The sequence below is a fragment of the Chiloscyllium plagiosum genome, unplaced genomic scaffold, assembly GCF_037043375.1.
Source record: "Chiloscyllium plagiosum isolate Xiang-an unplaced genomic scaffold, Cpla_swu_hap1 HiC_scaffold_7, whole genome shotgun sequence".
NCBI lineage: Eukaryota > Metazoa > Chordata > Chondrichthyes > Orectolobiformes > Hemiscylliidae > Chiloscyllium > Chiloscyllium plagiosum.
Window position 1 is genome coordinate 27,658,776 of NW_028270145.1, and position 24,327 is coordinate 27,683,102.

Genomic DNA, 24,327 nt, shown 5'->3' on the forward strand with positions numbered 1-24,327 from the left:
CTGCCTGTTCCTTTAGCATGCCCCCATTCTCCCAGTCTGTTGTGGACAGATCTGCATCATCTTTTCCAGGTGCCCCTGCTCTGGGGGAAAATGAATCAAAACTGATGCCACCTGCTCACTATAGAACTTTTAGATAGAGATTCACACCCACCAAAGCACAGAAAACCCTGTAACTCTCACAGCAACATTGCAAGTTTAATATTTTGACCCATTTGCTGAGATCAGGGAATGCTTCCTGGTGACAAGGAGCCTCAAATGTTGCTCATTAGTAATGCCCCATAGGGCTACACATGATAGCGACTCATTAAAACAGAGATACTGATGAACTGTAGTTTCTGCAATGTTTGAGTTAATATAGGCTGAGTGGAAATAAAATGTAAGTGAGTTACTTGTCTTTTATGCATTTCAAATCTGCACAAAGGTGAGACTGTTCTTTAGGTTGATTTTGAATTTCAACATTGTATTAGTAAAATTGTTTTCAAGTGTACTTATCGGCAAATGGCTTGTTCATGTTTATGTAAGTGATGTGCCTTTTCTTCATTCTCTCTGCAGATGTGAAAGATGTGATTGTGTGGGGAAATATTGGCAGAAGTACGTATATTGATCTGCATAAAGCACGGGTTCATCAATATGAAAGTGCCATCTGGGGTCCACCTGAGTTCTCACGTCCTGTGTTGGAGATGCTGCGTAATAAGTACGGGGAAGGCTTTTAGTGGAGAGCTAGTCTGAGCATCATGCTGCAGTTAAGCCTTTTCTGCTGCTCTGGCTGTTACAGTATTTTTGTTGCTCAGTTTTGTATTGTTAGGATTATGTAATTCAAAACAAAATGTTTCTGAAAATAATAATGTAATCATATCAACGATAGTCACCATTCCTTGGCAGATATGTACTTATAATGAAGGATATTTCTGAGAGCCATTGAATTGGAGAAGGTATTGTCTGTGGTGGGGATGCACTTTGTAACAGAGCCAGCAGGTTAATCTAGGAATTGACCAAATTATTATCAATTCAAAGAAGCCTTCTGTTCCAAATAATTTTCCATATTCCCTCTTTTTTTCCTCATTTGCAATTTGAACGAACCCATGTTTTGTTCTTTACAAGTCCCAAATTCATCTCCTTGTACCTTGTACATCATCCCTTTACTCATTTAATTATTCCTGTCCTCTACCCTGTTGTTTTTGCAGCTAAGCCATGTTTGCATGCACCATGTTGGTGTGTTGCCATCATCCTCTTTAAGTGTGGGGATCTATTGGGCCTGTCTGGTCAAATGTGATAGAGGAAAATCATGTACTGATCTAACTAGAAAGGGCTTTTGTGTTGAACAAGATGAAGTTTATTTCATGTTAGGAACTAGTTACATGTTGATATGGTAGACGTTGTTACAGATAATTTGAGGACCTGTTAGTTCTTATTCCTTAAAGATCCTAAGCTGCTCTGCCAGATGACCTCATTATAAATGATGGTCCAACTCGTCCACGTCAACCAGGTATCCCAAACTAAACTTGTCTTTCTTGCCTGCGTGTTGCCCATATCCCTCTATATCTTTCCTCAATATTAACTCTTTCAATCTTTACATCCTTTCCAACATCTCCCACCAAGATTTCTTTCCATTAGACTCGCCACTACCCCATCTCACACCAAGTGTCTGACTTCATAAATTCAGGGGATCTGGAATTTTCATTGTTCTCCTGGAATTGTTCTCTTTAGTCTCTGTAGAGCTTAGGGTTGAAGACTGTTAACTTTGATTCTTTTACTGACAGTGAGCAGGCTGTAGGTCTGTTGCATTCACTTCATTGCATTTGTACAAATCAATCAGTATTGGATGATAGGTCTACAAAGGAATAGGGTTCCTATGCTTCTTTCATGCGAGATTTCAGGATGTTGCCAGGACTGGAGGCTTTGAGTTGTAAGGATAGGCTGGGACATTTTTTTTACTGGAGTGTAGGAGGTTGAGGGGTGACCTTATAGAGGTCTATAAAATCATGAAGGGCGTAGAAAAGGTGAATAGCAAAGGGTGGGGGAGTTCAAAACTAGGGGCATATTTTTAAGCTGAGAGGAAAAAAATTTAAACGGGACCTGAGGGGCAACGTTTTCACACAGAGGGTGGTTCATATGTGGAATGAACTGCCAGAGGAAGTGGTAGATGCAGGTGCAGTTACAACATTTAATATTTGGATAAGTACATGAATAGGAAAGATATAGAGGGATATGGGCGACACGCAGGCAAGAAAGACAAGTTTAGTTTCAGATACCTGGTTGACATGAACGAGTTGGACTGAAGGGACTGCTTCTGTGCTGCATGACTCTATGACTCTACAAGCAATATATGATCTCTGCTGGTCTGTTACTCCTTGGATGACCTCAACTGGGGGAGGTGAAGGCTTAGTGGTATTATTGCTGCACTGTTGATCCAGAGACCCAGATAATGATCTGGAAACCCAGGTTTGAATTCCACCGTGGCAAAGTTAAAAAAAATCTGGAATTTCCGAGTCTAATAAAAACCAATAATCAATTGTTGATTGTTAGAAAAGCCCATCTGGTTCTCTAATGTCCTTTTAGGAAGGAAACTGCCATCCTTACCTTGTCTGGCATACATATGACTCCAGACTGCCCTCTGGGGCAATTAAGGATGGGTAATAAATGGGATAATTGTGATGAATAATAAGTAATAGGCAATAAGAATGGCATATCCTGTGAATGAATAAAAAAAGGCCTTTATCCACAACCCTAGCCCAAAAAGTGTCAACTGTCTCTCATTGAAATTGCTGCACGTAATAGGACTGCCTCTTCTTAAATACATCTTGATAGTTCCGTGGAGGTATATTTGACATCAAATTCTTTGGTAGAGTAGGGAGCTGAGACTTCAGTTTTCTGCTCATCAGCAACTCTGATGCTACTGAACAACACTGGAATGAAGTGGTTCTGTAATTTAGCAAGCATAGCCAAAGTCAGCATTTTTCATCAAACACAATGCTTAATAAACTGGTTTATGAACTCAGCTGGTTGCTGCTTAAAGGATACTGCTCCTAAGACTGTAGCTGAAGCATCAGCTGCTATGATGCTTGGAATAAGTAAATTGTAATGGCTAGGACATGCACAGACATCAATCTGTCTTTGATCCACTGAGACACATTTTTTTGATGGGGGTTTCAACATCATTCTTATGTTGTCTTTAAGCATTGTCTCAAAGGTTCTGTAGTAATTGCTAAGTGAGGCAAAAGATTTACCATCCCTAAAGTTCTTTTGAGGTTAAGAACTGATTTTGGAATGCCAAACTCCTAAATGGCTTTTGTCTTCTGTGGGTCTGTCATTATTCCATCATTGTTGACAATGTGTCCCAAGATGTGAATAGACTCTTTGGAGAATTTACAATTTCTGTTAAGGGTTCTTCCTTCTATGTACAAGTGCTTTGGAACTGCATGCATTTTCTTATCACCCGACTAGACTATTTCCCATGGATCAGTATGTCATCCACATGGCATACAACTCCTTGAAGAGTTTGTGAAGTATTAGCTATAGAGCATTGAAAAATCTCTGGAGTATGACATTCCCAAATGTCAGGCTGTTGAAACAAAATCTCTTAAAATGGAGTTATGAATATGGTAGATCATTTTGAATTCTCATCCAATGGGACCTGCCAGAGTCTACTGTTCATCTTGAGTTTCATGAAAACTCAGCTTCTGGATTATTTAGCTAAACTATTAATAGCCATGGGTTTAGGTGGATATCTCTCATGACCACCTTGTTGAGCTCTGTAAGGTCAACACAAATTCAAATGGACTCATTAGGTTTGGATAAGACAAGTATATGTAAACATCACTCAGCTGAGTTTGTAATTTGGAAATTAGTCTTTATTTTAGTCACCTGTTCAAATTGTTTAGTGGCTTGTTTTATTAAAGAATGTGAAATCTTCCTGGGTGTGTCAATATATGAGGGGTTAGCATCTATCTTCAATGTGGTCTGTGTTCAGCATTGAGCTGTCTTCTTCCATTAAGTAATCTGGCTATACCTGTTTAAAGAAGCTCTTAGCTATTGCTGTTTAACCCCTTTGATTTATCAAAAAAAGGATGTGGATAAGACATATATCCGTACTCGAGTGAAAATTCTTCATTGTGAAGAACATAGCTTTTCTACTGTTGTGGGGAAAATCACCAGCCTTGGAGTCAGAGTCAGGGTTCAACAACAGAGTTTATTGTACAAGGAAATACCGGAGCTCCAGAGAGAGAAAGACACCAACAGCACAGTGGGCAGCTGTAATTCTTCTCTCAACCCAAGATACTTTTATACATTTTGTGATATAATAGGTCAGTGATGAGGTTATTGTCTCTATAACATAGTTTGTTCGTTGTAAACATTGCAGAATCGTTCATGGTTTCGATGCAGTCATTGTCAGTACCATTGCAGCCTTTGTTAATTTCAGCATGGTCATTGTCAGTTCCAGCACAGACATTGTCAGTTTCAATGTCTGCGTGGAAGTCCATTGCTGTAGTAATGGGCATTAATCGCTCTCCCTGAGAATGATTGATTAGATTAGATTCTCTACAGTGTGGAACCAGCCCCTTCAGTCCAACAAGTCCACACTGACCCTCGAAGAGTAACTCACTCAGACACATTTCCCTCTGACTAATGCACCTAACACTATGGGGAATTTAGGATGGCCAATTCACCTGACCTGCACATCTTTGGACTGTGGGAGGAAACTATTAAGTATCGAGCAGGCATGTCCATGTGACGGAGCTGACCACATATGAATTGCACTGACCACATATGAATTGTCTGCCCGCGGTCACATTCAGGTATGCCTGCTCAGTGTAGGTGCAGATAAACTGTCCCCTGGTGACTGTACAGTGCTGATAAGTGCACTGTGTCTGAACGCATGAGTCATTTTTGGGAACCAGCGCATAAATGCACCCCCATCCCTGTCCTGTGAGACAGTGGATAATTACCGGGTTTTCCCTTCCCTAGGCTAGGAAGGCCTGGCCCCATGGGACGGTGGTCCTGCCCAGCTGCACACATCTACCCAAGAGCCCCCTTTGTATTTGCCTATCTGTCCCTTACACCTGCTCCCAAGGTGTCTGCTGTATACAGGTTGCGAGGGGTCCACAAATAGGGATTCTACTGATTGCGCCAGTGGGTAGCAGACAGTTTGGTTCCCATGCACACTTAGGTGGGTTTTAAATGAGAGGTTGTCTTCAAATCCTGACATGCTCCTGACAGTCATGACACTAAAAAAACAGTAAAATGCTTACAGGTATATACACTTTGCAGTTAAATACAGTCATCAGTCGAAGTTGTTGTTTTCGTCAGGAGGTACAGTTGTGCTGCTGTGTGATTTGTTCTGTTGTGTTTTCGCTACTCCCCCCAGGATGACTGTCTTGTCCACCATTTCTCTCTGCACCTGGGGAATGGCCAATGACATCTGTTTGGTCATATGGGTTTTTAAACGGTTTTAGTTGGGTCCAATGCTTCCATGCGCCTTTTCCTTTAATATCTAGGCAGGCACAAGTGTCCTCACTTATTACCATGTCGTATGGCCCATTCCATTTTGGGGCAAAGCCTGGTTTGTCAGGCAGTGCTCGCACCAGGATGCGGCTTCCTGTTGCTGGGACCTCGGGGATGATTTTGAGTTCCCCTGCCTCGTCCTTTTTGACCTGTTTATCAATTACAGATTTCCATATCCCTTGCAAGTGGGCACTGAATTCTATCACATATCGCCGAATTCTGTCTTTTAGTGGACCCACTTTCGTACCACCTGTTATTATTGTCTCTGGCAATTGCATTGCTCGCCCGGTCATTAATTCATATGGTGTTAGCCCGGTTGCCTGATTCATGATGGCTCTTAATCTCATTAGTCTGGCTGGCAGCACTTCAGCCTGAGGCTTGCAGAGCCTTACCTGAAGCATTTTTGAGCGTTCTATTCATTCTCTCTACTATCTCTGAGCTCTGGGGGTGATAGGGAATGTGGAATTTTTGTCTAATGCCGAGTAATTGGCAGACTGTCTTCATGACCTTGCCTGTAAAATGTGGGAGAAGAAAGTGAGGACTGCAGATGCTGGAGATCAGAGTTGAAAATGTGTTGCTGGAAAAGCGCAGCAGGTCAGGCAGCCCTTGGTTGGAGTCAATCAGGAGGGGTACTCCCCACCTCGGCATTACCTCCTCTGCTAATATTCTGGCTACAGAGGTCACAATGCAGCTTTTGGTCAGGAATGCCTCTACCCATTGGGTGAATTGGTCTATGATGGCCAGGCAGTACGTTTTCCCACGGGAAGGTGATAGTGGCCCTGTAAAATTCATCTGAAAGTGTTCTCAGGGTCCCCTAGGTCTGGGCTGGTGTCCCATCTTAACTTTTATGGGTCTCCCTGGGTTGTGTTCTGCACAAACCATGCATCTGCGGCAGTACTTGGCCACATCTCTTCCCATTCCCTTCCACCAGCACATTCTCTCTAGGTTTGCTGTCATGGCCTCTGTACGTATATGGAGAGCCCATGGTGTAGTTCAAGCAATATGTTCTGTATACACGCTGGTGCTACCAACTTATCTGCTTTCCTCCAGACACCATCCTCCCCTTTGAATGCCCTCTGCAGTTCCATTGCTCTCTCACTTCCTGCGGGGTGTCCCCCTGTAGCTGCTGAATTTGGGTAGCGTCTTTCGCTAATTTGGTAGTGGCCATTGCAGCCTCGTCAATGGCTTCTTGTTCCCGGGCTTTCTGAGCTGCTCGGTCTGCTGCCTGGTTTCCTTTTGAATTTTAGCCGACTTGGACTTTCTTTTGCTGGCTCCTTTTGATGGGCTTTTATTTTTATTACTGCAACCTCTTTCGGCTGTTCACTGGCATGCATTAGTGCTTGAATTCTTAATTGGTATCTGATAAGGGATCCCCCCACTGTGATGAACCCTCTTCTACCCCATGCCACCATGTAGTCCTGGACTACACCGAAGGCATATTGACTGTCCGCATATATATTCATGGTGTTTCCTTTTGCTAGTTCCAGTGCTTTGGTGAGTGCTACCATTTCTGCTACCTGACTTTCATCAATCCTCCTGGACATCTGTTTCTAACTTATCATTTACCACAGACCATCCTGTTCGGGGCACCCCTGCTGCATATTTTCGTGACCTGTCCACGAAGAGGTTCTCCTCAGCTGTTTCTAGGGGAGGTATCTTTTACTCACCCCCATCCTCATCCCCATCTATATCCCCACAGTTGTGCGGTTCCCTCAGCTGGGTTTTCTCCCATATCCCTAATTATTACCACGGATTGACTCGGGGGTAAAAGAACTGCCTCCCACTTTGCCCTTCTCATATTGGAGGAGGTGCTCAGTTTCCCTGTATTTAGCATCTCTAATAGGGTGTGTTTAGTGTGTAGGATTACTATGGGCTCGCTAACCCTAATGGCCCAAGCAACACAGTCTAAGGCTGCTATGCACCTGGGTAACCTGGTGACTACTGGCCCTTCTGAAGTTTAGTAGTACCCTGCAGGCCTTGTTCTACTACTGTGGTCTTGGGTGACCACTGTGGAGTAAAACCCTCCCTCATTATTACAGTGGATGTGAAAATCCTTGTTGGGATCTGGCAGCCCTAGCCCAGGGACCAATATGAGTCAGGTTTTAAGCTGACTGTATGCCTCCTCCTGTTCTGGCCCCCAGGTTACAGGTTCCAAGGCGGGCTTGCCTCCTTTAATTAATCTCTGGATCAGTTCAGCCAATTTTGTGAACTTGGGTATAAAGCTCCGATTGTAGTTGAATACAGTGGCAGGTCATGGCATCTGTTGGATTGCCTTCTTGCGGACGTTGGGCATTTCTTTGAGTCCCTGGGATATGAGGTGTCCCAGGTATAAGACTTGTGTTTTGCCTTTGTGGGGCTGAGTTTTAACCCTGTGGTTGCCAATTCCTGTAATACCAGACATAAAGCTTCCTGGTGTCCAGACTCGGACTCTGAGGCAATTAGGATATCATCCACATATTGGAGGGCAGAGCTACCCTCTGGTAAATCTACTCTCTTCAGAATATCGCTCATCACCCTGTGAAAAATAGTGGGGTGTTGTGGAACCCTTGTGGCAGGCGCATCCACGTATACTGCCTGTCCCCTACTGTAAAAGCGAATTTATTCTGGAACTCAGGGTGTAACGGAATAGACCAGAAACCGTTGGCTATGATCAAAACAGTAAAAATCTTGTGTTTGGGAACCAAGGCATTTAAAGTGATGGAGGAGTCTGCAACAATGAGGTGCAATTTGGGGGTGACCTTATTTACTCCTGTATAATCAATGGTGAGCCTGTATCTCACATTAGACTTTATTACTGGCCACGTTGGGGAATTAGTCGTACTTATGGTTGCTTTCAGGATTCCCTGTTTCCCTGTGCAAGGACTATCTCCACAACTGCTTTTCTGCTTCAGGTTTTATTGGGTATTGCCGGTGGGACTTATGCTCCGGTCCAGGAACCCTAATTGGATCCATGTTAACTAGACCTGTATCTAACTTTGTTTCTGCCCATGTTCTGGGGACAGAGTACAGATGGAGCCAAATCCCCCCTTTTCGAGGTTCCAGTCCCTACTGGTGACTGTAGCCACTTTAACAGTTTCAGGATAACTTGTAAGTTTCCCAATCTCGGTCTTTTGACCACCCTGTCTGGGCCAAATCAATTTTCCTTATGCACAATTGATTAGAATATTATATTCTCTCATGAGATCATTGCCAATTATGGTGCCCTCATTATTTTGGCATACATAGAATTTCATGGGGATATATACATATATGTTGTTTATTTCTATGAGGGTAGTTTCGCTTAGGTAAGCTGGTGTTTTATCCCTCCTACCCCAGTTAAGTGAATCATTTTATTTGTGCGGGATAAGGGTAAGTTTGTGATGGATACAGCCGTTCCTGTGTCTACTAGCATTTCACCTTTCCTCACTCCTATTACTGCGGGCACGTAAATTCTCCCCTCTCCCTTACCCTCATGAATGGGGGCAGCTGGTTGTCAGCGCTGCTGACCTCGGGATTCCTGCAGTTCCGCGGTATTCCAGGTGGTGTTTGGGGGTGCCCCATGCTTTTCCCAGCACACCGCTTCTATGTGTCCTGTTCTGTTGCAGTGGCTGCAGTATTTTACTTTGTTCCCTGTTCGTGGGGCCCTCCATTCTCTAGCAAAGTGTCCCTGTTGGCCACAGTTGTGGCAGGATAGTTTTATTCTCCACTCACCCTCTGAATGGCTTTCTCGAGGTTAAACTTTCTTTTGTTTAGAATAAATCTGACAAAGAATCACAGTAATTCCATCAGTTCTGTCTCTATTTATTCAAATCACCATAGTCACATTTCTGCACGACTTTGCAGAGATTATTAATGAAATTCTGGAGGCTGGACTCTGAATATTCTTCATTCAAAATTTTATTAGTTTTGATCTTAAAGTAATTGTCAAAGACAATTTCAAGATATCTTTGTGAATAGCTTGTTTTTTTTTGCACCTTGATGAGTTATGCTCTCTTCATTGTAAATAGAAGCATTTTTACTTGCTTGCCTTCTGTTTTAGTATTTAATTTGGAAGTTATTCTATACTTTAAGAAGTGCTTTCTTTAAGATGCATCTTATTTGGCCAGCACTGTAATAAAATCTTACCGGCAATATTATTTCTGATGCCATGTTTTCCTAACGTGACTGTTTATTTTCCTAGCTTAGAAAGCTTTTGTTTTGCAGTAAAAGCTGAGTTGTTGTACTGCAGCGTTTGCCTGCATTTTGCATCCAAAATGGAATATTCCTATCTTTCATGGCCAAAATAGAGAATTCACTGGATGAACGCTGCAATTCACAACCTTAATAAATGATTCCTGTTACTTTATTGGCTTAACTGCACGCTTCCCACTGCTTGCAGCTTTAGTAAATGATGTCCACTTTAATCTTCATTTCACTAAAATATTCCCACCATTTGAGGTTTTAAGGATGAGTCCGGCTTGGTTTAATAATGTTCTCCTGCGCCATTCCCGTTGTCTGCAGTTCCAGTAATAATTTCCATTTCTTTCATGGCTGGATGCTTTCTAGTCCCTATGGTTTAACTAAATGCATCCAGTCTTTAATGCAGTTTCAATGAAGCATCTCCCATCTTTTGTGTGGCCTTCATAAAGTCTTCTAAATTTCTTTTTCCATTAAACTAGTATTTAGGCTTCTGATCTGCCCCTTTGTCTCTTTAATTCTGGCATTACATGTCCCCAGGTCTGCAACTTCAGTTTAATTTGCTTTTGTGGCCCTTGATTTCCCTTGCTGTATTGTGCCTTACAGTGCCAAACTGCTATGCAAGTAACCTGAGATGTAGTTCCTTAATTTTTGCTTTGCCTGCGTATGATACCTTGGAATCTTAGGTCCGGATTTTCACATAGCGTCTTCCACACAGCACACCTGACCCAACTGTGACTTTGCCTCAAGGCCTCTGTTTCCATATGGAGGGTTCGGGTTCATAGTACAGCTTGTGAATTTGATGAAAAGTGGGCGGAGTATACATATAGAGGCTGTCTGACTAGCGGACCCACCTCAATTCACATTAGCCCAGTTTTCAATAGTGTTTCATGACCCCCTAAATCTCACCTCTCATTCCACCCACCATGCCAAGCCATGTCCGCTTCCTACACCTTCAGATCCCTAGGCCACCTCCATGGCCTTTCAGTTCCCCTCAGATTCACCATGCCACCCCAGAACTCCCCGTCACCACATGTCCCCTCAGATTGCCCATGTCTTTTCTCTATCTCCTATATACATTTTATACATTCACCAATATTCACTGTGTACAGTACTCAGGGGCCATACACTTACAATGGGAATTATCTTAAATATAGTTTTTTTTAGTTATCATCTGCTCCATTTCAAAGCAGACTGCTTGTCAATCATTTTCAAAAGCAGAGGATTTTTTTGTATCACTGCATTTAAGTTAGAGCTGTCTGCATTTAAGTTATAGCACCCAATGTATCAAGGAGAGTTTACTAAGACATTGTTCCTACATCTTTGAAAGTATCATGGCACTTTCTCCATTGGAAAGATCAGTGTAATGAATGTCAACACTTACAAAATGCCGGTCAATTTAATGGTTAACTTATCTTTGCAGATTTCCTTACTAGAGACCTGTAATGATTCACTGCATTAAAAAACACACCTACATTACAATACAACATCTAACAATGACATTTGAAGATGTTGCACATATGTTGTACAATGGTCCCAAATCCTCAGCAGGCTTCTACCAGTGTTACAAATTTTACAAGTGGATGAATTCTTTTTGGACTTCTAAGTCCTGCATGAGTGCACGCAAATCATGTGTAGGAGGGTGTATGATTTTCCTGATTTGGAGGAGCTGCTTTTGGACTGGGGTGGACAAAGTTAAAAGTCACATGACACCAGTTTATAGTCCAACAGGTTTATCCAAATAAACCTGTCGGATTATAATCTGGTGTTGCGTGATTTTTAACTATAGTTTTCCTGTGATCCTCAAAGTGGGGACACTAAGCTTGACTGAGATGCATGTATTTTTCACAATTCCTGACCTGCAAAAAGGCTGCATGAAAAAGGCACTGGGTAGGCACAGCGGAAAAAAACAGTTGAGTCTTTTGTAACCACATTTGCATTTACGTTGAGAGATGACAAGATGCCCATTTGACTTTGAAGTTGATCTGCACTTTCCTGCAGTTATCCTTCTTAGGAGAATGGTATCAGTTTCTGCAACCTGGAATTCCCACGCGGAATAAGAGGAGCAGCACTAGCAACACCAAAAATGCCAGGAATGGCACCAGTGAGAGCAGCAGCTGCCTTCTCAGCTTCCTGTCTTCTGCATGACAGAGGGCACAATAAACAGCTTTGTCTCATACAGTGTATGCTGATGGAGGATCATCATTCTGAATGGGAATGAGTGACAGGAGACTCAGACTTTGCTGCATGTCAGTGCTGATCTCTGTACACTCTTGGTGCAAGATGTATTCCAAGTGGGCTTACATTGCCAGTGACTGTCAATGTGCAGATATCTGTAGAATTTCACAATCCACTGGACAGAAGTGCCCCTCCCAGGTGACCGATTCCATGTTTGTCGGCACTTAGGACCACTTTGCTACTGATGAGGTCACTCAGAATCAATTCTTATGAAGAGTCATATTGGACTTGAGCTATTGATTCTGTTTCATGCTCCACAAATGCTGGCAAACCTGTCAAGTTTCTTGCACACTTGTTTTTTACTTCAGATCTCCAGTATCTGCAGTATTTTGCTTTTATTGGAATCAGCGGGGTCTCGGATTTTCTATCTGGAATCCCATGGGACCAAGGAGTCACGACCTCCACATGTGACAGGAAAGGGATCTTGAGATTGGAGTATTCATCAGTTGGAAGAGATTCCTGCTCTGCAGTGTTCAGCTGGTATGTAACCACTGGGACTTATATTGTTTATAGATGTCTGTGCAAGATATCCCAGAAGCTGCCATAATGCTTTCATTCTGCATCAATCATGTCTCCCATAAAACTTTGCACCTGAAAAGATGTGTCAGCAAATTACGCCTTTCAGACAAAAAGCTATCCTCTTAAGGATGTGACTGGATACTTTTGAGAAAGCTGACATGTGATGAGCAACAGAAGCCAAATGAGTACAGTAGTCATCCTTGAGCAAGTCATTGGGTTGCTGAGAATGCAACTCAGGTGCCAAGGCAGTCTGCAGATTGTGTACCTTGTTGTGTGTCCTGAATATCAGTGGTCTGCTATGCTTGTGCAACATTGTCCAGTAGAGCTGACAAGAGGAGGATGAAGGTAAGGACTACTCTACATCTAACTCCCCAGGGAGTTGACTTAATTTTTCAGTGTAATTTTCAAATCCTGCCTCTTTCGACTCATACTTTTTGCTGTTTTTCACTTCACTACCGATGACCCCCCTCATTTCACCATTACTGACCTGCCCTCTCAGTTCCCACCAACCTCACTCCTTTAAAAAGAAACTCTAAAAATACTTTTTTTTCCTGTTGTGTCTTTATTTGCCAATCTACTCCCTAATTTTAAATGTTGCACTTTTGGTTAGAATCCATTATTTTGTACACTTTACTATAAAGCATGCACTATGCAGATCTTTGAATGAGTGATAGTGTAGAGTTATAAATTGGTGTCTGTTAGTACTAAAACAAAAGCACAATTGTAATGTTCAGTAATATATTCTGCATGACCATTTGGTTTATTAAGTTATTTAAAGATAATTGGTAATGAATGTAATGAGTAGCATTGATAATTGAAATCGTTATATTTTAAGAGTGGCGCATGCACATATGGTGACACACAGGAATTGTAATTCTGTGGGACAGACTGGATAGATCAAAAGAACCTCTTGCCTGTCAGCTATCATTTATGCATTTGCATTATATTTTGAATTGCTCAGATTTGGAGTTGCGCACATTAAACTGAGACACATGAGCTGGATTTCATCCCATAAAGAGATGCCTATTTGGGCCAATAGTGACTGTAGTGGAGTGACAGATTATTGTTTAACCTATGGGAAAAATTGATAGGATATAAAAAGAAATGATGTACAAAAGATTTTGTAATGCAGCAATATGGAACTAGATTGTAAGGAGCATTGTGATTCCTTCCACATTGTCCCTCCAGCGAAAAATTGAGCTACAGCATGAACAGCAGGAAGGTCAGTTGGCCACTTGTAACCAGAGATAAGGTTTCTACCCTTCAATGGCAAAAAAAGTCTTAATGCCAAGGCTGTCTTAAGAGCTTAGGTTGAGGTGAGGGTAGGTAGGCTATCCTATTCCTCTTCTTCCGCACATAAAATTGCAGGCTGTTCAGGGGTGGATGGATGGGTGGTTTGAGGCTCTGGAGAATTTTATAGGCTTCCCCTCACCACCTGCAAACCCATTGACAAGGGACCAGAAAATTCTGTCCCTTTAAAGAACTCTGGCTTATTAGTGATTCACTGAGCTATTGCCACGGGTTTCTAAACCAAAATCAGTATATTGGTTTATATTTTTTAAATATAAAAGCCAGGTGATTTTTAGACCAAGTGTCTTGATTTTTAACAGTTTTTCTCTTCATTTGTGAGATGGTTGGTTTGGCATGTTTGATTGTGTGAAATGTCACGAGCAGTTTCAGTCCAATTGTTAAAGAGGTGGGGGCTTCTGATACTAATATCGCTATTCTTTTGGTCTTCTGGTGTCAATTAATGCCATCATTTCAATGAGAAAGAACATTGCCATGGTCATCCCAGACCCCTCCACTTCATTACCAATGAGGATCTTTAGCAATCATGTTCCTAACATCAGAATCACCTCCAAAGCCATCTTTTCTTTTCACCGGCAAAAGCCCCTTCAATTTTTTGACCACTGGTTTAGAATGAGGGCTTTAATTGGAGAGCCCAAGGCAAGTAATATTGATCTCCTTAGACCAGAGAAAGATAAAGGTTCAAATTTGTGAAGCGATTTATCAAAATTGTTAAAACTAGCAGGTGGGTCGATATCCAATGGATGCAGATCTAAAATAATTGGGAAACAAATTGGGATGAGAGGAAGGTGAGGAGAGTTTAGTTTACACCATGTAGTTAGGGTCTGATTGAATGAATTATTTTATTGTCATGTGTATTTTACAGCAAGAAAACAGCAAAATACAGTGAAAAGCTTTTCCTCAGTATAAATAAAGTTAGCATCCAAGCTGAGTGAGTAATAGGGAGGGCAAATTGAAAGATGGCCTTTATTTCAAAGGAAATGGATATTAAAAAGTACACTACAACCAAACAAGACAATATTGTAGTCAGACCACAGCTTGAATACTTTGAACAATTTATGTATTAGATTATAAGCTGTTATTTCTGCCACCTTCAGTGGAATGCCACTATCAGACATACATTATCCTTCCCTCCCTTGCTAGCATTTTGCACAGACTATTCCCTTTGGGATGCTCCTGATCTAGGGAAAGATATATTGGCATTAGAGGCAGTCCAGAGAAGATTCATAAGACTGATACCAGATATGCAGGACTGTCTTCTGTGGAGGGGTTGATTAAGTTTGGTTTGTACTCATTGGAATATAGAAGAATGGGAGGCAACCGTATTAAAAAATGCAAGCATCTTAGGGGACTTAACAGGGTACATCAGCAATGGTTGTTTCTCATTGTGGGCGAGTCTAAAACCAAAGGGCATAATCTCAGAGTGAAAAGTCACTCATTTCATACAGAGGTGAGGAGGAAGAGAGACAGTGAACCTCTGGAATTCTTTGCTGCTGAGGGTTGGATCATTAAGTATGTTTGAGCCTGAGACTGACAGATTCTAAATGAGCAAGGGAATTGAGGGTTATGGGGAAAAGGCAGGAAAGTTAAGTTGAGGACCATCAGATCAGCCATGATCTCAGTGAATTGTGTAACAGGTTCATTGGACTGAATGGCTACATCTGCTCTTATTTCATATAGTCTTTTAATTTGATGATGTCCTAGCCTCCCATTCCCACTGTATGCTGTCTGTTGTGCCTTTCCCATCAGAAATGTTCTGCTGCATAATTGTAAGTTGCTGTACCTGAGTTACTCATTCAGCACCACTCATTGAAAATAATTGTCATGAAGCAGCTTGGGTTTGCACTCATTATTACCTATCATTGAGGGTGTTTGCCTCAAACTCTTGTTGCAGAAATTGGATCGAAGAGGAATTTGTGGAAGAATTGCATGCGCATCGACCAAAAATTCAAGCAGCATTGAAACACAGTCTGGGCCTCTCCATTGCCGTTGCGATACAGAAAGTCTTGAATTGGTGGTATCATGACTCACCACCAGGGGAGTTTATATCTCTTGGAGTTGTCAGTCAAGGTGGGCCAACCTGTTGAGAAACATCTTTTCTTTCTTCTGTTACCTTCTCTCTTCACCAACTGACTCATGTAAGACACGGTACAATTCTGTAAGGAATTACTGATTTTATTGCTTCATGTGGAAAGCACAAAGAACAATATAACACAGGATCAGGCCCTTCAGCCCACTAAGTCTGTGCTGACACATGTTGCCTCTCTCAACAAAAAACCTTTTGCACTACATGGTCCACAGTCATCTGTCAAAATGCCTCTTAAATATTACTATTATATTTGGTTCTACCACCTCCTCCATAAAAACTTGCCTGTCACATTTCCTTCAAACCTTCCCCCATTTACCTTAAACAAATGTCCCCAGTTCATTTCCACATTTCTACCCTGGGAAAAAGACTCTGACTATCCATTCTATCCATGCCTCTCATAATTTTGTAAACTTCTATCAGGTTGTCCCTTCAGCCTGTGATGTTCAAGTGAAAATAAACCAAGTTGTCCAATCTCATCTCATAGCTAATACCCTGCAACCAGGCAGAAACATCTGGACTTGAAACGTTAGATTGCTGTATGCCCATTGATGCTGCCTGACCTGCTGTGATCATTTGTTGTTTTCAATACAGATTCCAGCATCTGCAATAATCTGCTCCAACATCCTGGTAGACCTTTTCTGTACCCTCCCTAAAGCCTCCACATCCTTCTGATCATGTGGTAGCTGGAACTGTACAGTGTGCAATATTCAAATTGTGGCCTAACTAAAGTTCTATACAGCTGCAACAAAAGCATCACATTTTAGCCAACATAGTCCTGGCCTCACTTTGAAGTTCTAGACTTCCTAGCAAGAGTTACAGGAGAACACTCGGTTGATCTCTCTGCTATCTAATTCAGGAGGGATGTAATTGATGATGTTCCCTTAAACATATCAGAAAACACAGCCCAGATCAGGGATTAGATCCAAGGACCACATCCCCAGGTTCACAACGTTTTACAATCAAACATTCTTAAGCCATTAAATTGAATCAGTCAGTGATAATTGGCAGTTCAACCAGTGAAATGATCTATCTCACATAGACATCGGGTGGCAGAACATTGTTTGGGAAGTGGGGATCTTGCCTGCCAACAGGAGAGCTGGTAAGAGACTATTAATGTCTCTGGTCAGAAAGACTTGCTGAACCATAAGCCATACCAGCCAGTGATGAGTCCATCCATGGGTGTAGCTAGAATCCCACCTTACCGCAAAGCAAGAGGGGGAGGCACGTGGGTCAGTGTTTAGCACTGCTGCCTCACAGCACCAGAGACTTGGGTTTGATTCCAACTGGGACAACTTTTTGTGTGGAATTTGTACGTTCTCCCCGTTACTGTGTGGGTTTCCTCTGGGTGCTCCAGTTTCCTCCCACAGTCCAAAGATGTGCAGGTTAGGCGGATTGGACATGCTCAATTGCCCAGAGTGTTCAGGAATGTGCAGACTAGATGGATTAACCATGGGAAATGCAGAGTTACAGGGATAGGATATGGGGATGGGGCTGGGTGGGATACTGTTCAGAGGGTCAGTGTGGCCTCAATGGGCCGAATGGCTTGCATCAACACTGTAGGGATGCTATGATTCTAAGACCTCGGGAATGGAAGTCCTGCCTACCAAAAGCTGATAGCCAATCAGAATCCAGCTTCACTTTGCCATTCACTAAGATCCTGGCTAATCTAATAACTCCACATTCCCACCTACTCCCCATAACATTTCACCCTCATGCTTATCAATGATCTATCTACCTCCGGCTTATAAATATTCAAGGAATCTGCTTCCACTATGTTTTAAGGAGCCTCCTGACCCTTTGAGAAGAAAGAACTCTTCCCATTTAAATGAGCATCCCCTTAATTTTAAACAGCAACTCCTATTCTTCCTAGTTTTCTGATCAATATTTATTCCTCCATCAACATCACTGAAACAGTTTATCTGATCATTTTCACAATGCCGATTATGGGACTCACTGTACACAAACTGGGTCACCTGTTTCTTACATTACAAGAGCGAATAGACTTTTAAAAAGAGTTTTGTTTGCTGAAAACTTTCAAAATGCCCTGAGGATGTGAAATGTTCAGTACAGATATGTGAAACAGCACACCATGTGAGGAAATTAACCTCCACCCCTTCCCCAGGTTTCTGAAAACTTCTATGACTCCATCACAATCAATTGTTACAAAGGCAGGCACTGAAATATTTAATGAGATGCAGCATTTTCTGATCCTGTGCTCCAGGTGATTTTGGCATTCCATCAGGCATCGTCTTCTCTGTGCCAGTTCGATTCTGTGGTGGAAAGTGGGTGATTCAGTCACAGATTGAGATCAGTGAGGAGACAAAAGACAAACTGAAGGACATTGTTCAAGAACTGAAGAAGGTAAGGTCTCAATAGCAATATTTGAACATGCCAACGCAGTGCTTCTATTCAGTGCCAATCTGATGAAGGAGTCCTCAGTGTGTGTGGTCAATACAATATCAGCCATAGCCCAGTTAGCTGCAATTTTACCTCTTGAGTCAGAAAGTTGGAGGTTCAAATCTCACTGCCAAACTTTCACACAAAAATCAAAGCTGACGCTCCAGTGAGGGAGTGCTGGAGATGATGTCTTTTGAATGAGACATTAAACTGAGCTCTGTTTGCCACATCAAGATTCCACATAACTACTTTGAAGAAGCAAGCAAGCAATTTCTCCCTTCACGCACAAAGAACACTGGAGAAACTCAGCAGGTCTGGCAGCATTTGTGTAGAGAGAAACAGAATCTGGTCAGAACTGAAGAAGAGTCATACTGCTCTTAAAATGTTAACTCCATGTTTCTGTGTCCACAGATGTTGCTGAGTTTCTCCAGTATTCTCTGTATTTGTTTCATGCACTGTGTTTTGCTTTCAGTCAAGTGGTTTCTCCCTGTTTGGTTCACGTTTCTTCCCATTCACCGTCGATAAAAGTAGATTACCTGATCATTATCAATTGTTGTTCCTGGGAGCTTGCTGTACATAAATTGACTGCTGCATTTCCTGCACTACAGCAGTGATTACATTTCAAAAGTACTTAAGTGGCTGTAAAGCACTTTGAGAACTCAAGTGGTTATGAAAAGCACTACATAAATCGAAGTCGTTGTTTTCTTTGTATCTTACATTGCCTCTGTGGGCTGTGCTAATAATTCTTTAATGTGGTTTTGAGGCAAATTTTGTTTGCTAACACCTCTATAAAATGGCTTGGAGTATTTTAGTTTATAAAACAAGTTGTCATTTGATGGAACAATTATTTAAAGAGTAGAATAAATGGACTAGGTACTGAATTACACAATACATTTTTCTAATGTTTGAGACAGATCAAACAGCTATATCATTTACCAGCATATACCAGCATTATACACGTCCTCGAAAGTGACTTACTAAGACTGAGGTGGTCCCAAGAAGATGAAAGCCTTTCTCATATTAGATAGTAATTGGCAATGAATACTGAATTTGATAGCACTACCTAGATTCTGTGAACAATTTACAAAATAGTATTGTTTGAAATATTTCCTTTCTCTCACTTGTTTCTATTGAATTCTTACTTTATCACACAGGAGTTCAATTTTAATTTCTCTGATGAGAAGGAGACTAAGGTAGAATTTAGTTTCTTACCTGGTCTAGATCAAGCATTTCAGACAAGAAACACTGATGGAGCAGTCTCTTTTTAAAAGGAGGATTCAGTTCTCGTGGAAGAACAGCAACAGACAGGTAGCTATCTATCCTTCACTCACTTGATTGCACTGTGTACATAAAAGTATGAACTCAGGAAATTCCAAGGAATTTCAGGTTTTTGATTATACTTTCTTTTCCCATTGAAACCACAACAGAACTTCTTGGTTTGCAAGGGGAAATTATATACTGGAAGAGTGTGAACAATAACTTTACCCAAACCCACCCCAACATAAAAGAGATTAGATTCTGAACATGGTGTTAAACACCAACAGAAAAACCCAGTCCTCAAGGAACAGCATTGATCAGGCATCTAGAATTATGGCAGCAGTTTCATGGGGAGAAGACTTGTGTTCTCACACATTAATTGCACCAACAGTGTGCTCAATAGCATTGATTCTTTGAACACTACAACATTGTTTAAGGCATCAAAATGGCATCCATTGTGTACTTCTGACAAAGAACATGCCAGACACCATATTTTTAAAATGGATTGATAAATGCACGCCTAATGTCTGCTAGAAATATACAGAGTGGGCAGATCATGATGCAAATTAGTGTGCAATGCTGACTTAACAGCAGCACTACTATTTTAGAGCTCAACGCTCCAGCTTACTCTCTCTCTTAACCTCCTACACCTGAATATGCCTTTTACACTTGAAGAATCCATTACCAGCACTATTTAAAGAGATCATCATCTTACTTACAGGCCTGTTGCTGTACTTATTTATTCTAGCTGTTGCTGCAATTTACGCATTATATGTATTTTTCTAGACTTGTTCAAAGAAACTCAAGAGCAGTGGCCCAGCTGAAGTCTTCCTACGGTCATGTGTTGGCTTGGCTACAGATAGTTACTTTCAGACAAGGGCAGTGGCCTTTGGAACTTCCCATTGGCATTGATCATGGCTGGTGAAATGCGCAGGGCAGCACAAGTTGCTGTAAAGTGGAGATGGGGAAGGGCTGTCAAGCTGGAGACTATATTCACAGAAGGACTTCAGAAAGCAGATCTATGGAGAGGAAATTGCAGAAATGCTGCTATGCCCAAGAAGCCCCTTTGCACACTGAACCGCGATGGCAAAAGTTTGAATTTCCACAAAAGCAATCTTAGATTTCATGGCAGCACGCAGACATTGGGCTGTAATGGAAGCTGAGACATCATGGTTGACTCCACAGGCCTGTTGTTGGAGATGGCTGCCATTTCCACATCGAAAAGGAAGGGTTCCAAGATCTGTATACAGCCCATCCAAAGCCATATTTGTGCTTAGATCTTTCCATGCTCATTTATCTTCAAACCAGGTTTTCTGATAGACTTTTCAGTGCACTAAGTGTACATACCCATCAATCTCTGTAGCCTGGTTCTTTGACACAATCACCTGAATCCTCTAATGTGTAAACTCACCCACCAGTGAGCTGGTATCTGTGCTATCTTTCCCCCATCTCCAGCCTCATTCCTCCATTTTTGTATACAAAATATTACTTAGTGTAGATCTCACCTCTATACAAGCCTCTTAAACTACCTGCAATATTAGTCTCTGAATTAGTGACTACTATTCTGAAATTAAGTGACAGTCTGTCTTTACCTTGCTCCTCTCTTGCTGTTCCCACTCGGGTTGCAGTTCTTGGGTAATTAAAATGAAATGGGGTGAATGTTGGTCATGGTGACGGGTCAGAAAATAAATTAGGAAGTGCATACTTATACTACCTGCAATGTATAAGCATGAGAAGGATTAGAGATAAGGGAGAAGGGGTAGAGAATGGGGTTGTATAACTATGAGGATATCATCACCTTCAACAGATTCCTTTTGTAAGAGGATGTGAGACTGGGGTTCTCTGTTTCAAAATAAGAGAGCACCCATTTAAGGCAGGGACAAAGATAATTTTTTTCCTCACAGAGGGTCAAGAGTCAAAAGGTGATGAAAGCAATATCCTTGAATATTTTTAAGGCAGAGGTAGGTGGATAGATTTGGTAACCAAAAGGGTGAGCTGTTATCGGGGTGGGTGGGAATGTGGATTAATCAGCTCAACCATGATCTGATTGACGGACAGAACAGGCCTAAGGAGCTGAGTGGCCTATTCCTCTTCCTAATGTTTATGTTTGTATCCAGCAATGCTAACAGCTTCAGTTCATTGATGTTCCTTCTTATACAGTCCACTATTGTCTCTCCTCCGTAACATTCCTGTCCCCCTCCCATCATCTCCTGATTGTGTATCACTTTTTCCATCAAAGAAGAGGGAAGCAGGTCAGTGTATGGTTTATTTGGGTGATGGGCCTATCATGACAGGTGGCTTGCAGCAGTGCGAAATCTGAGGCTGTGTTTAAGCGTATAGATGTTAATTATGAATCCTATTTATTGATTGAGTTTGTTGGAAAGTGAATGCTGGGGTGTAGGAATTGAGCAGCTGCTGAGAGCCAGTCTCCACTGGTGGTCAAACGATCCAGACAAGCTATGAGGCCTTCTCTGTTTAGTTGGCCACTGCTGCAACTACAGGTCCCTTAGCTACGCACAGCAGTGGCTGAGGCGGGCATGGTTGAACACGTAAACATAAAAGGTTGAAGAGAGAGCACCCTCTCTCACCCTTACGCACAATGGAAGACTGCTGCTTCTTCTTTGCTGAATGGCCTCCTCCTGGCAAGTTGCAGTCTATTTTCGAATAGTGCAGAACATGGACAAGGTTATAAACTGGAAGAACATACCCCACCAAAAATGGGAATAGAGTCATGGATTCACAGAGATGTATAGCACAGAAACACCTTTTGGTCCAACTTGTCCATGCCTACCAAATATCCTAAATTAATCTAGTCCCATTTGCCACCATTTAGTCCATATCCCTCTGAATTCTTCCTATTCATATACCCATCCAGATGCCTTTTAAATGTTGTAATTGTACCAGCCTCCACCACTTTTTCTGGCAGCTCATTCCATAAACGCACCATCCTCTGCATGAAAATGTTGCCCCTTAGGTTCCCTTTTAAATCTTTCCCCTCTCATCTTAAACCTGTGCCCTTTAGATTTTGACTCCCCTAACCTGTGGAAAAGACCTTGTCTGTTTACCCTGTCTGTGTCCCTCATGATTTTATAAACCACTATGAGGTTACCCCTCAGCCTCTGACGCTCCAGGTAAAATAACCCCAGCCTATTCAGCCTCTCTCTATAGCTCAGCCCTCCAAACTTGGCAACATCCTTGTAAATCTTTTCTGAACCCTTTCAAGTTTCACAACATCTTTCCTTTAGCAAAGAGACCAGAATTGTACACAATATTCCAAAAGTGGCCTAACTCATGTCTTGTACAGCCGCAATATGACCTTCCAATTCCTGTACTCAATAGTCTGACCAGTAAAAGAAAGCATACCAAATACTGTCTTCACTATCCTGCAACTCCACTTTCAAGAAGCTATGGACCTGCACTCCAAGGCCTCTTTATTAAGCAACATTCCCAGGACGTTACCATTAAGTATATAAGTTCTGCCCTGATTTGCCTTTCCAAAATGCAGCACCTCAAATTTATCTGAATTAAACTCCATCTGCTCCTCCTCAGTCCATAGGCCCATCTGATCAAGATCCTGTTGTACTCTGAGGTAACCTTCTTCGCTGTCCACGCCTCTAATTTTGGTGTCTACTAACCGTACCTCCTATGTTCACATCTAAGTCATTTTGTATAAATAATGAAAAGCAATGGACCAAGCACCAATCCTTGTGACACACTGCTGGTCACGGGCCTCCAGTCTGAAAAGCAACCTCATCCCCATCCTCTGTCTTCTACTTTCAAGCCAGTTCTGAATGCTTAGAAAGTAAAGGATTACTTTATCCTAATCTGTTATATTGCAAAGAAAAATTCATTGAAAAGAGCAAGATTTAACTATTCTTAGCTTTAGATCAGTGACCTAAGCAAGCAAGTCTAATAAAGAGTAAGAAATTTATCACTTTGACCCATCAATTTGTGAAGCAGGAAGGTAAATGGAGAGGAAGGTTGTCATAATAGGTTAGGTTAGACTTAGATGCTTGGATCAGGAGTACACTGGCTTTCTTCTGTCAAAATGTCAAGTTCTTTTCTGTTCCATTACAGGCTGTGAATTGGGCCATGTTTGCGGTTATCCAGCTCCTCAGAAATGTGACAGAACAGACGATCAAAACCGCTTTGTTCACTGAATGACAAATGTTCAATGTTTAAGGAATAGATCATATTATTGAGTCCTGTTTCAAAATAGGTGTCTCACTGTTGAGAGTCATTAAAAAGACAAGTTATAAAGGTTTTGGTTTAACTCTAATATAATTTTTTTGTAAGCTCAAGTTTTCTTGGATAGTTTTGTTGAGATCGTGCTTTTTAATGACTTAATTAGAGTGCGAGGAGATACTGAGCACAGTGGAGAGTGAGAGGGATCAATGTCATTTGAAGTGCTATAATTAAACCAGCATCCCACAGTGATCTAATGATGTCAATGATTTATGTTTCACCTCTCATGTGTTACTTGGTTTAATCATTTGTCCAAAGCAATTATCGTGAAGATGTATAACACACACACAGATATGAGGTGAACAGGAAGACTCCTGGACCCACCACTGCTCACACTAATCAGCAGAACTCATGCTTCCTCCTTCCTGACCATTAGTAATCCAATACTTCAGAACTAAGGAAAGGAGAAAGCAAGTTTCTCAAGTTGGATCTTCCCAATTCCTGAACAATGTGGGCAATGGTGAGTCATTTGAGATAAAAATGGCGATTTCAGAAAAATGGAATTCTCAATGCAAGAAAAAGAAGGCCAATTTGCTGCATTTTAATGGCAAGGTGAGAATTTCAATAGTAAGCGCTGAGAGGCCTATTTGCATGCATTAATGTCGTTACCTAATCTT

At 41.7% G+C, this 24,327-nt stretch overlaps 1 protein-coding gene across 3 annotated transcripts in view; it reads left to right on the forward strand.

Annotated features, from left to right (window-relative positions):
- Nucleotides 1–23,896, forward strand: part of mdh1b (malate dehydrogenase 1B, NAD (soluble)) — a 42,129-nt gene extending 18,233 nt beyond the window's left edge. For 2 of the 3 annotated variants that reach the window (XM_043693270.2, XM_087988868.1), the window contains 5 exons: nucleotides 553–694; nucleotides 15,617–15,792; nucleotides 18,033–18,172; nucleotides 19,363–19,516; nucleotides 23,543–23,896. In XM_043693270.2, the coding sequence (XP_043549205.1) occupies nucleotides 553–694; nucleotides 15,617–15,792; nucleotides 18,033–18,172; nucleotides 19,363–19,476 (572 nt within the window). In that variant the 3' untranslated portion in view covers nucleotides 19,477–19,516; nucleotides 23,543–23,896. Of the gene's footprint in view, nucleotides 1–552; nucleotides 695–15,616; nucleotides 15,793–18,032; nucleotides 18,173–19,362; nucleotides 19,517–20,251; nucleotides 21,450–23,542 lie in introns of those variants that run through there. The other variant, XM_043693271.2, reaches the window with a different exon arrangement.
- The last annotated feature ends 431 nt before the right edge of the window (nucleotides 23,897–24,327 follow it).